Source organism: Podarcis melisellensis (genome assembly GCF_964234715.1).
Source record: "Podarcis melisellensis genome assembly, chromosome: 1".
Lineage (NCBI taxonomy): Eukaryota > Metazoa > Chordata > Lepidosauria > Squamata > Lacertidae > Podarcis > Podarcis melisellensis.
This window is the reverse complement of record NC_138528.1, coordinates 3254697-3268336: the sequence shown is the minus strand read 5'-3', so window position 1 is coordinate 3268336 and position 13640 is coordinate 3254697. Positions and strand designations below refer to the sequence as shown.

The following is a 13640-nucleotide window of genomic DNA, read 5'->3' as shown; positions in this document are numbered from 1 at the left end:
CCTCTTGGGCCGCTAGAGGGCGAGGCGAAGCTTGAGAGGGAGGGGGGGAAGAGTGAGGAGGAGAGGGGAAAAAATAAAATACCAGAGGCCGGCCGCTGCGCCTGCGCAGTGTGTCCGGGACGGAGGCGGCCGCGGCCCAGGCTTGGGAAAGCGGAGCGGCGGCGGCGGGGCGCCTGCTGCGGCTTGCGGCGGGGCCGGCGGCCTGGGGGAGACGCGGCTGCGCCCGCGGCTGGCTGGGCTGGGCCTCGCCGGCGGGTAGCCAGGGCCGGGGAGGGGGCGAGCGCCCCTCCCCCCTCTCCTCACGAGGGGGCGGGAAGGAGGGGAGGGGGCTATGCAGCCGCCCCAGCCGCCCCCCTACGAGTTCCTCAGCGAGGAGAACGGGCAGAAATGGCGGGGGCTCCTCGTGCCGGCCCTGCGCAAGGTCAGTCGCTCGCTCCGAGCCTCCCTTTTCTCCGCCGGCGGGCGCCCCGTCATGCGCGCGCACCCCTCTCTCTCTCTCTTTCTCCCTCAGTCTGGCTTGTCGGGCTCTCTTGCGCGCGCACCCGGGGGGTGGGGGGCGGCGGCGGCGGGAGCCCTCTGTTACCCCGGCGACAACGTCGTCTCCTAGGCAACGGGACCCCACCGCCCAATCCGCCCGGCGCTCCCCCTCCCCCTCCTCAGCGCTCGCCCGCCTCCCAAGTTTACCTCACGGAAAGGTTCGGGGGGGGGGCGCGCGCCAGCCACCGGTCCCGTCCCTCCAGGGAACGCCCCTTTCGCCCTCTTCCTCCAATCAGGAGGCCCCTCTGCCCTCTCCTCAGACAGCATCCCCTTCGTTTGCCTCAGAGGCGCCTCGCTGCGCACCTGCGAACACACCCGCCGAGGACCTCCCCACGCCCACCCCATAATAATCCGCTCGGAGTTTCCCAGCCCCTCGCTGTCTCCACAACTAATTTTTGCTGTGTTTATGAAAGTATACGAATGTGTCCAAAAACTATCAGGCGGGTGGCAGGACTAGAAAAGAGAATAGCTTTGAGAACAATTGGAGATATATATATCTATATATCTATCTCTATCTATATATCTATATATCTTCAATGTTTTTTAACCTGGGGGTCCTCAAGGATACTGGCACCTTCCCCCCCAGAACAGTGATGGCCAAACTTGGCCCTCCATTAGTTTTGGGACTACAATTCCCATCATCCCTGCCCACTGGTCCTGTTAGCTAGGGATGATGGGAGTTGTAGTCCCCTAACTGCTGGAGGGCCGAGTTTGGCCATCACTGCCCTAGAAGAAAAGCGTCTGGACCTGTTATCTGCCACAAACGGGCCATTAGCCTCGTGTCAGGGTAAAAAGGTAAAAAGGGTAAAAAGGAACCCCTGACTATTAGGTCCAGTTGTGGCCAACTCTGGGGTTGGTGCGCTCATCTGGCTTTATTGGCCGAGGGAGCCGGTGTACAGCTTCCGGGTCATGTGGCCAGCATGACTAAGCCGCTTCTGGCGAACCAGAGCAGCGCACGGAAACGCCGTTTACCTTCCCGCCAGAGTGGTACCTATTTATCTACTTGCACTTTGACATGCTTTTGAACTGCTAGGCTGGCAGGAGCAGGGACCAAGCAACAGGAGCTCACCCTGTCATGGGGATTCGAACCGCCAACCTTCTAATTGGCAAGGCCTAGGCTCTGTGGTTTAACCCACAGCACCACCCGCGTCCCCGTGTCAGGGCACCATTGGCTAATTTCGCCTCTCCTTCGGAAGGGTAGAATAGACGTTGAAATAAAATACAGCGGACGCTCGGGTTGCTAACATGATCCATGCGGGAAGTATGTTCACAACCCACAGCGCCGCGTCTGCACATGCGCAATTTGGTGCTTCTGTGCATGCGAAAAGCGCGATTTAGCACTTCTGCGCAAGCGCCAAAACCCAGAAGTAACCCGTCCTCGTACTTCTGGGTTCAGCGCGGTGTGCAACCTGAAATCACAGAACCCAAAGCTTCTGTAACCCGAGGCATGACTGTAGATAAATCTTCGGTTGCCCCAGAAACCCTCCTTAAACATGAGCTTTTCCCTCAGCTCCACATAAAAACAGCTGGCACCCACCTGGTGTTCTGAGCTACAACTCCCATCAGCCCCAGCCAGTCCAGCTGTCTTGGGCTCTGATGGGGGTCTCCAGATGTTTTGGCCAAGGCAGGTGCATCCTGCTTCTCCTTCAAGCTGAGCCATCCAGGTGCTCCTTCCTCGTGTCCACAGCCCTGTTTTGCCCCTTAGGATCTCTCTCCACACACCTGCCACCCTGATCCCAACACAGCAATCTCCTTGCACTCTCCGTCACCCTGCACTTTTCTTCCCAAGACGCACAGTTTTGTCCAGGCTTTAGTGGGTGAGGAGAAGAATTGAGCACGTTTCTGTTTATGCTTTCTTCTCTCCTTGCTTCCCTTGCAATGGGATATTTGCAACTGAAGTCGTTTGCTTTGATGCCATTGTTTCAGATCGTGTTTATATTCCTACTCTGGGACATTTGGGTGAAGGGTGGGTTGTGAACAGCTTCTAATAAATAACATTTCTAAGGTTATGCCATAGGTAAGGCCGAAGCTTTTTTAAAAAATAAAAGGATCAGATTGTGGGGTTTCTCAAAGACAAGGTGTTGGCTCCCATCTTGGAAATGTGATGGTTCTTTACTGTCACACTCCTGTGCAGAAACAATAGTGTCAGAGACCTGTTGCAAATACTCTCCACTCTCCTGCCTTTGTTCCTAAATATGCAAGTTTGCTTATTGCAAGCACTGTGCACATATTCTTCAATCGAAATACTCCATTCTTTGTAGAGCATCCACCTACAGGTTACAGCCCCCGTTTTTGTATTTACACAGTATCTTCCATGCCCATTATGTCCCATGCACACAGGAAAAATGCACAATTGTCATTGTGTACACACACACAGAGATGATCATATCTGCACCATTTCCATCACGGCACAGATGTCTGTTCCCCCTTTTCATATATGTACAGGATTCATGTTGCTTACTATTAGCCCAGCACTAGTCAGTCTCCAGGCACAGGAGACTGGCAAATGGCTCAGAATTATTTTGTCTGCTTGAGGCAAAAGCTGTTGCATGGTTACAATTTTGTAACAGTGGTATCCCTTCTCAGGCACTCCCCACCCACCTCTGGCAAAACTCTGGACTGAATTTGAACAAAAGACTTCTGGATAAATTTGTATCAAAACACTTTCCCAAAAGAGACTGCTGTGTAATTCTGGGTGCTTTTTTATACCCCCCCCCCCACTTTCTGAAAAAGGGGGAAGAGGAACAGGGAAACCTCGCAAGCACTTTCCACTGGTTAAAGAGCAAATGCTGAGTGTCAGATTGGAAGGGAAATACTGAGTGCTAGGAACTCCACCAGATGTTCAGAAAGAACCTTGCATCTTTGTTTCTTTTGCAAAAGTATACTAACAGACGATCGAGCGCTGTTATTTCTTGCTGAAGTACAGGAGATTGTCATATGCAACTGTGTTTCTTGTAAACTGATTTGTACCTCTAGCAGCCATATATACATAGACATGTTTTTCCTTTCCATTCTGAGGGTGAGCTGCCCAGGCTGGTGTTCTTATAGCAGCTCCAGACATTGGTATGGCTGTAAAAAATTGTGTATCTCAGAAACAGAGAAGCAGGAATGAGAAGACTACTAGTACATCTTTCAGTGATGCCTTGAACATAAATCAGCAGGTGTATAGGGACTATTATTTTAAAACAAATCTATGAAAGTAAGATGCCACCTTTGTTGTTCTGTTGCATAATTACTTAGAAATAAGTCCCACTGGGTTCAGGACTGAAATGTGTTGAAATTCTAATTTACCCTTGTAGATTCATTCTTGCTGCATTTCCATTCCAATTTTCTTTTGAGTAAAGAGCAACTAAATCAAGGCTTCTTGGGAATCTCATGCAGGCTGTGATCTGATTTACCTTTATCAAGGCAGCAGCAGCAGCAAACATCATAGGTCCTCAGCCCATTTTTGGGGCCCAGAAAGGGATTCAGCGGTGGCAGTTTAGCGTGAGCCAGCTGATGGAATGTCTTCTCAATCAATAAATAGAAAGCAATAGTTCCTTTCCCCACACAAGTAGCTGTAGTTTATCTAAAGAAATAACCTTTGATTTTACACATGGAAAACTGTTTTTAAGGCATTTTTGAGTGACATCTTTTTTGGGGGAAAGCCATGTACAGTGGTACCTCAGGTTAAGAACTTACCGTAATTTGTTCTGGAGGTCCGTTCTTAACCAGAAACTGTTCTTAACCTGAAGCACCACTTTAGCTAATGGGGCCTCCTGCTGCCGCCGCGCCACCGGAGCCCAATTTCTGTTCTCATCCTGAAGCAAAGTTCTTAACCTGAGGTACTATTTCTGGGTTAGCAGAGTCTGTAACTTGGAGTGTCTGTAACCTGAGGCGTCTGTAACCCGAGGTACCACTGTAGTAGATATTTCAGATCCATCCGAGAGTATGGGCTGACTGAGTAAATACAGTATTGGTTGCGATTGTGTACAGATTTATTTCTGCTTAGAACCCATTGACCTCTGAGATCCATACGCATGCAAATTCGCTATTTATTCCAAGTTAAAGTAACTTTTAAATGTCGCTTTACCAATTTTTATGAATGAATTGGGCTTTCACAAGCACGGCGTGTCAGGTATTTCAAAGCAAAGCTTCAGTCCTATGCCTTTTTGCCTGGCAGTAAGCCACACTGAACTTTTAGTTCTGGGTAAACATGTATATCCTGCCAACCTAGCAGTTCGAAAGCATGTCAAAGTGCAAGTAGATAAATAGTTACCACTCCGGCGGGAAGGTAAACAGCGTTTCCGTGCGCTGTTCTGGTTCACCAGAAGTGGCTTAGTCATGCTGGCCACATGACCCGGAAGCTGTACACCAGCTCCCTCGGCCAATAAAGCGAGATGAGTGCCGCAACCCCAGAGTCGGTCACGACTGGACCTAAGGGTCAGGGGTCCCTTTACCTTTACCTTAAACATGTATAGGGTCACCCTTCAAAAGAACATACTGAGAGAGAGCTCGGTTGACACTGGAGTTCTGGATATGACTCCATTGCATAATATTCTTTATATGTCTGCAGTTTTTGGTTTTTGGTTTTATATATTGTTGTATACCTCCCTGTGATCATTGGATGGCGGGCAGTCTAGAAAATTATAGTAGCTAAAAATAAACACTGAAGTGTTTTGAGTGGGTATCCTCTTCCTCAGCCAATAGCAGAGCAGGTTTTCAATTCAGCTCCTCGTCTTTGCTTCCTCTAAGCCTATACTAACTTTGTGTTTATATGCTTTAAACTTTTCAAACACTGCATTCTGTTCACACCCAACAGAACCTTTCATCTGCCCTGAGACCTAAAATCTAATGGCAGTCCAAGCTTGATAGAAGACGCACGTCAAGGATGCAGATGGGTGGAGATGTTCATCAGGGGAAAGCTATATGCAAATAAGGGAGCATGGGAGAAGGACAATATATTTTTCCCAGCACAAAGTACACATCAGCAGAAAACCCAGGGGGAAGGAAGAAGTTAACAACTTAAGGAACAAGTTGCTGTAACACTGCTACATGTTTATGTCAGGGAAGTAGCTGGAGTGGCAGTTAACTACACCATAATTCCAAGGCTTAATTTCTTACGTTCATCTGCACAGTTCTCCTCCTTGATAGTGTGTCTGATGGACAGAACAGGGCTGGCTGCTTTAAGAGTTTCTGAGCCTGTCAGCAATTTTATAAATAGTTATAAGTAACTATTAACTTCGTTCTCATGTAAGAGATTTCAAAATAAACAGTCTGTACTTCAGCAATTATGTTTAACTTCTTCTACTTTAATTGGACGCTTTGATCCCTTTTGCCTCCTCATAGTCTCAGCAGAACCACTGAGTTAGTTTCTGTTTCCTAGATTAGAATAAGGGACATAATTGGAAGGTTCTCTGTAAGAGAACTTGCTGAATGACTGGCACTTCTTTAGCAGCACAGCATTGTCATTTTCTCAGACCAAGGCTATGGGCAGTTAGGGAGAGACTTTTAGTTAATGAAGTAAAATTTAACTTTTATCACTGCATAGGAATTCATTTTCTCACATTTTGTTTTGGGATATGCTGGAGAAACTGGGGCTTTGAAATGATGAGCAGGGCCTTCTTGTCAGTATCTCTGTCGCTCTGTTTTCTGGTTGAATTAAAAGAAAATAAAATCTTTGTGCAGGTACAGCAGCAAGTCCACCCCAACCTTTCAGCCAAGGAAGATTCCCTCTACTACATCGAGGAGTTAATCCTTCAGTTGCTAAACAAGCTATGCATTGCACAGCCACGGACTTTTCAAGATGTAGAGGTACGAATGCGAGGGGAAAGGCCCAGGTGTTTCCTTACCAAACAATGTTGGTAGGAGAAAGAGGAACTGAAAAACCTTTACTGCCAACCAAGCTGAATCATGATGGGAGCAAGCCTGCTGCAGAGAATGTGGTCTGCTTCCCTGAACTAAGAAAATAGGCACTGAAAATTATGCTTGCCTTGTGCAGGTGCAGATCTGTGGAACAGGCAAAGCCCTAGTGCAGTTGTCTTCTGTGGCAGGAATGTGTTAATCAGCCATGTCTTCTGAGCGCAAAGCAGTGCAAGGGTTGGGGAGCTGCTTTGCTCTGATGGCAAGCCCTTGTGTTCAGTGAGTTGCATTTGGCAAAACGTATATACAGTGGTGCCCCACAACACGAACGCCTCGCAAGACGGAAAACCCGCTAGACGAAAGGGTTTTCCATTTTGGAGGCGCTTCGCAAAACGAATTTCCCTATGGGCTTGCTTTGCAAGACGAAAAAGTCTTGCGAGTTCCTGCGGGTTTTTTCCCCTCCCCCCCCTTTTCCTAAGCTGCTAAGCCGCTTATCAGCTGATCCACTGATAAGCCGCTTAACAGCTGATCGCTAAAAGCCGCTAAACCGCTAATAGTGCTAATCCGCTAAGCTGTCAATGGGCTTGCTTCGCAAGATGAAAAAACCGCTATACGAACGGATTAATTTTGTCTTGTGAGGCACCACTGTACGAGAAACTGCTTTTCTGTTGTCATATGAGGAGTGCTTGAAGGAGCTAGGTATGTTTTGCCTGGAAAAGAGGAGACTGAGAGGAGATATGATGGCTATCTTCAAATATCTTAAGGGCTGTCAGATGGAGGAGGGAGAATGTTTGTTTTCTCCTGCTCTGGAGGGTAAGACTTGAGCCAGTGGCTTCAAGTTACCTTCTGACCGTAAGAGCTGTTCAGCAGTGGGACAGACTCCCACAAGAGGTGGTGGACTCTCCTTCCTTGGAGGTTTTTAAGCAGAGGTTGGATGGCCATCTGTCTTGGATGCTTTAGCTGAGATTCCTGCATTGTGGGGTGTTGGACTAGAATAGATGACCCTCGCCTCGGGGTCTCTTCCAACTCTTAAGATTCTATGATCAAACCTGTGCAAGAACTGTGATAGAACACACATTTTCTTGTACTTGGTTTATTCCACTGTGGTTTGTCTTCATTCAAGAAAAACTCAATAATAGGTTTTTGAGAAGTAATTTGAAAGAAAGGTTTGGGTGCAAAAGGCTGTGGGGAGGAGAGGGATACGGCCTCAAATAAATAATTCCCATGCTATTGTGGCCACTGAAAGAAACTGTGGGACGGGGTGTGTGCAGCAGCTTTTCCTTTTAGAATCCAGCAGCTATTTTAAAACCTTTTTTTTTTTTTACATTTGTGCAGGAGCGAGTTCAAAAGACGTTTCCTCACCCCATTGATAAGTGGGCGATTGCAGACGCGCAGTCCGCTATTGAGAAGCGGAAACGAAGAAGCCCCCTCTTGCTGCCTGTGGACAAAATACATCCTTTATTAAAGGTATGTTGAACTGAGAGCTACCAGCTGGTTTAAAATGCCATTTTCAATCTCTATTAAATTTCAGAAACGTTTTAAAGCAAGTAATGACCCAAATTTATATTTTAAAAAACCCATACCCAACAGCAATAAGAATCCAGCCATCATTCAGAGTGCTGGTTATGACCTATAAAGCCCTAAAAGGCTTAGTTCCAAGCTATCTGAAAGACTGTACTCCATCATACAAACCTACCTGGGTTTTCAGCTCTTCTGGGGACGTTCTTCACTCAGCCCTGCCACCCTACAGGCCCACTTGGTGGGGACGTGGGAGAGGGCCTTGTCGGTGGCTGCTCCCGGACTTTGGAACTCCCACTGTAAAGAATCTAGACTGTCTCTCACCTGGTTGCCTTTCTGCCTGAAGGTGAAGACTTTCTTTTTCCAACAGGCTTCTGGGAACTGGCTGCTTTTAATTAAAGGGCAGGTGTCGTGCTGTTTTTATTGTAATTATTTGTACGGTTTTAATATATTTTAAATATGTATATAGTTTTTATACATATATGCAGGGTTATCGTTTTTGTTCGTTATTATGGCATGCATTTTTGTGTTTTTGTATTGTAAACTGCCCTGGGATCTTCGGATGAAAGACGGTATAAATATTTAATAAATAATTATAATAATTATATCATATTATTATTGTTTTCTTTATGTTTTTAGCAGTTCTTTTTTTATTTGCAAGTTGCCTTGAGTAATTATTTATAAATAAATTAATAACAATAACAATAATGAGCTGGGGTGTTTGCCGGGGTTGGGGGATTTTTTACTATTGTTGTCGTTGTTGGTTTTCTGTATCTTTATTTTGCATCTTTTGATTTATGTGGCTGTGTATTTTTTATGTTGTATTTATTGTTTATGACTACTTTTGCCATGTCGCAGTTATATATTTATTTCATGTTGCAATCTGCCTTGAGCATGGTTGGAATACAAGGCGGCATACAAATAAAAGAATGTATTTTTGTAATAGTAACAACAACAAACAGTCAGTTAAGTAAAAGGCAGTGAGGCAATTTTTAAAATTCACAAGCTTCGTAGTGTATTTTGTTGTGACTCAGCATACAATGAAGCAAGTAAGTGAGCAGAAACAGGGGAGATGGTTCCGAAGAATCCCTTGCCAAGAGGGAGGAGGAGGCAGCAGAGGTTGGGGCTGCAGCTTCCTCTTCCTGTGCAAGCAGGAAGGTGGTTCTGTGGCAGCAGTGCTGCTGTATGGCATGATTCATAATGGTTGCCGCTACCTTCAAATGCATTCTTGGAATCCATGTCACTGTCATCTCCGTTTCTGGTTTCTGACTTCGTTTAAATCAGAGGAAAAATCAATGTGATCTTTTTTTAACACTTCCCCTTTTTGTGTTGAATTTCAGGAGGTGCTTGGCTATAAAATAGATTATCATGTGTCCCTTTATATCGTGGCTGTCCTGGAGTATATTTCGGCGGACATCTTAAAACTCGCGGGCAATTATGTTTTCAACATACGACATTTTGAGATCTCGCAGCAGGACATTAAAGTATCGATGTGCGCTGATAAGGTGAGGTGTCGTGGAAATCCTGGGCTTAGCTGGCAAGTGCTTCGTACACATCCAGATTCATTATAGGGCTGTGATTTTTGTTTTTTGTTGCTGTTTAAGAACTAATCCACCTTGACATGTTTAAAAAATAACGACAGCCTCTTTGTTTCTGTATAAGCAACAGACTTTACAGGACACATTTCTTCATTACCAGAATCTACAGTGGTGCCTCGCAAGACGAAATTAATCCGCCCATTGACAGCTTAGCGGATTAGCGCTATTAGTGGTTTAGCAGCTTTTAGCGATCAGCTGTTAAGCGGCTTATCAGCAGATCAGCTGATAAGCGGCTTAGCGGCTTAGGAAAAGGGGGGGGAGGAAAAAAACCCGCTGGAACTCGCAAGACATTTTCGTCTTGCGAAGCAAGCCCATAGGGAAATTCGTTTTGCGAAGCACCTCCAAAACGGAAAACCCTTTCATCTAGTTCATATTTGATTATAGAAAAGTCGAGCGTGAATAAAATGTGTGTTTTCTTCTTAGGTGTTAATGGATATGTTTGATCAGGATGACATTGGCTTGGTTTCTCTCTGTGAAGAAGAGCCCTCTTCCTCGGGTGTACTCAATTACTATGACCTGGTCAGGACTGAAATTGCAGACGAAAGACAGTATCTCCGGGAACTGAATCTAATAATAAAAGTGTTTAGAGAAGCCTTCCTGTCTAACAGAAAACTGTTCACACCTAATGTAAGTCAGTCTTTTACTGTGCCAACCCTTCTGTGTTTTAAACAATTGTGTGCTTTGAGACACAAACAAGGTGGAAGTGGGAAGAGGCAGAGACCAGGTTGGCTATCACAAGGAACACCTGGCTTGGGAACTTTTTAGGGGCCTGGACTGTTGGCTGTGGACTGTTACTGTTGAAAAGTTTCTTGGTTGGTGTGGTTTCCTTTGGCCATAACTTGATGATGGCCTAGAGTGCAAATCCCCATGCAATAGCCCTTAGTTCTGAAAAGAAGTTATGAAGATAGATTGCAGCAGTGTTTTAAGAGTGCATTCCTCCCTTTATCACAGATTTATTGTGGGAATGTCAGTATGAAAATCCTAGAGAATTACTTCTCTGGCCCAAACAGAGAGGGCAAAGACAGAGGCAGCCCCGTGACTGCTGGTTTCTTAAAGGAATTACTTCTTTCTCCGGGGAACCAAGGCAGTTCACATCATTCAGATACAACAATGAAAACTAGTGATGAAAAATTAATGCTTGGAAACCACAATTGAAACCTAGCCTTGTATAGTGTAACAGCTGCAGTAATGATAAAACCCCAAATGCCTTTCTGAAAAGAGAGGTTGCATATTGTCTTGTGAATATGTTTATTCTGGTGGCACACAGCACATGGAGAATCTTCATGCAGACCTTATTAAAATGAATGAAATCTGTGCAAGGGGACAGTAGTTCTTCTCTACAACTCTGTTGGTGCACGCAGGAGCGACCAAATCTCCTATCATAAGAATATTTTCTGGGATAGGCAGGGAGCAGACTCTTAAAATGCTGTGAGTTGCAATGTAGTCTTGAACTCCAAAATGACCTGCAGCGTTTTCTTCCGATCCTTCATCTCTATTTAATTGAGATCCTGGCGTATATTTTCAGTCACAAACAACTAAACGTTTAAATAAGGATGGAGAAAGATGTGTGCATATTCAGGGAGATTTTCTTTCCCTTAGGATATTGATATGATATTTAGCAACATCACAGATATTCATGAGCTGACAGTGAAGCTCCTGGGGTTAATTGAGGACACTGTGGAAATGACTGATGAGAGCAGTCCTCACCCCCTGGCTGGAAGTTGCTTTGAGGACCTTGCAGAGGTGAGTTGGCCGAGCCGTTCAGTTTGTTGTGTTGCTGAGCATGAGCTCAAATTCCTTCCTGGATTAGAATGTGTGTTTCTTGCAGCGGAGAGTCCCCCTGCCCCAACTTCACCCTCCAACTCCCAGAGAGCAAAATGAGAATGGAACATAGCACCCTCATCCCCGCTTACATGTGGCTTTTACTCACAAGTAACATGTGTGGTTGCTATATTTCAAAAGGAAGCCTCTGTGGTGGCCTTAGGCTGCATTACCTTCTTTTTGTAGTCAGATCTACCTGTAAAAATATGCCTGTACAAAACAGATTGATTACAGTGGTGCCCCGCAAGACGAACGCCTCGCAAGACGGAAAACCCGCTAGACGAAAGGGTTTTCCGTTTTGGAGGCGCTTCGCAAAACGAATTTCCCTATGGGGTTGCTTCGCAAGACGAAAAAATCTTGTGAGTTCAAGCGGGGTTTTTTCGCTCCCCCCCTTTTCCTAAGCCGCTTAACAGCTGATCCGCTGATAAGCCGCTTAACAGCTGATCGCTAAAAGCCGCTAGACCGCTAATAGCGCTAATCCGCTAAGCTGTCAATGGGCTGCAAGACGAACAAACCGCTAGACGAAGAGAATCGCGGAACGGATTCTTTTCGTCTTGCGAGGCACCACTGTAAATGCTTTACCCTGCTGAAGGGGGCTAATGTGCTGTCTTCCAGATGTTTTTGTCTACATCACCCATCATTCCTGATAGTTGGCCAAATATATTGGAGTACATGTCCAGTATCAGAAGGAGCAGCAATGCTTTGAAGTTATTTATGCCTTAATGTACTGAAGTTCTTTGTGTCTTCTGCATGTAGTGGCCCAAAATCTTACATTATCCAGATGTGCTTCCCAAATATCCCTACTAGCTAAATAAAGTTGTCCACTCTATTAATGTATTCCAGTTATTTATTCATTATTTTCAGAGCCCAGTCCTCACAAAGTACCTACTGGGATGCAGTTTAAGTAGATTTGAAATATCCCACTCCAGTCAGTCTTCAAGAGACACTATTCAGATGATGTGGTTGGGCTGCCATTACCCACATAAAGACAGAATCAATATAACCACCACCATCCTTGTATAATTCTCAGTCCGTCCAGCCCCATAATGTGCTTTTCCCTCTGTCCATAATGTACTTGGAATGCTTACTCTTTTCCTAGGAACAAGCCTTTGACCCGTATGAGACCTTGTCCCAGGACATCCTTTCACCGCAATATCATGAACATTTTAATCATTTGATGGCTAAACCTGCTGTGGCTCTTCACTTCCAGGTAGGAATGGATTTATGTACCTCTTTTGTACCCCACCTTTCAATCAAATGGTTCTCAATATACAGCAGATAGTAATAATAATAAACTCACACATGCAAAATACAGCAACCTTTAGGTCTTTGTTTGATGAATGGTGGGGTTGCCATACATCCAGAATTTCCCGGACATACCTAGAATACTGTAGTGGGAAGCGTTGTCCGGGCAGAAATCTGCAAAAATGTCCAGGAAAATCTGGACGTATGGCAAGCCATGTCAACAATGCCATTTTTGCCGATTTTCCTTTTTAAAAAGCTCAAAATAGCTTAACAACTTTGGCTCAACAACGTTTGTGTCTGGGTGTTCACTTTTTGAAATATGGCAACGCAATGAATGTGGTCAGAGCATGTTCCCCTCTGATTGTGCTTTTTAAAGCAACTGACAGGTGGAAAGAAGTATCCTTTTGGGAGGGAGTAGATAACTAAGCTCTTTGCGGCTGCTCCTTCTTGTGGAAGAGGCCAGGCTGTTTCCCCCCTTGTCTGGGAGGCAAAGGATGCAGTCTCTCACTGGATGGTGGCAAAGGTCAGAGTGTGCTTCCTTCATCTCTGCTGTCCCAGAGAATTTATGTGCATCTTGCATTGCATGTTGATGTTTACAACATGCAGGGGTAGCCAACATGGTGCCCTCCAGATACTGTGAACTACAATTCCCATCATCTTTTCCATTGGCCATGGTGGCTTGAGCTGATGGGAGTTGTGGTTCAGAATATCTGGAGGACACCCTGTCCCTGTTGGCTACCTCAAGCTAAGTATTGATAAAAGTGTTGAAGAGTATAGGCCCAGATGGAGCCTTGTGGCATCTCAAAAAACACTCTTCAGTTTGATGAGAAGCTATTGGATATGCACTCTTTTGAGGGTGGTTTCTGATCTAGCTGTGAATCCTCCTGATATTGGATCTTCTAGCTCCCATTTTCTAAGAAATGTTTTTATTTAAGTATTGTGATGAGAATGAATAAAGAATACAGAGCAAAATTCAATACAGAGCAGTCATGCAAGTTCATGACAAGATTAATACACATTTCATTGGTCTAATTATATCACGATCTATATCATAAAATAAATTTAAAAAGAGAGTTGCAG

General features: G+C 45.3%; 1 protein-coding gene across 1 annotated transcript in view; it reads left to right on the top strand.

The window, feature by feature from the left end:
- The first annotated feature begins 210 nt into the window (after positions 1–210).
- SOS2 (SOS Ras/Rho guanine nucleotide exchange factor 2) overlaps positions 211–13640 on the top strand; it is a 41101-nt gene continuing 27671 nt past the window's right edge. The window contains exons 1-7 of the mRNA XM_081909256.1: positions 211–421; positions 6205–6330; positions 7714–7845; positions 9237–9401; positions 9918–10121; positions 11094–11237; positions 12415–12525. Of these exons, the coding sequence (XP_081765382.1) occupies positions 332–421; positions 6205–6330; positions 7714–7845; positions 9237–9401; positions 9918–10121; positions 11094–11237; positions 12415–12525 (972 nt within the window). The 5' untranslated portion in view covers positions 211–331. The remainder of the gene's footprint in view (positions 422–6204; positions 6331–7713; positions 7846–9236; positions 9402–9917; positions 10122–11093; positions 11238–12414; positions 12526–13640) is intronic.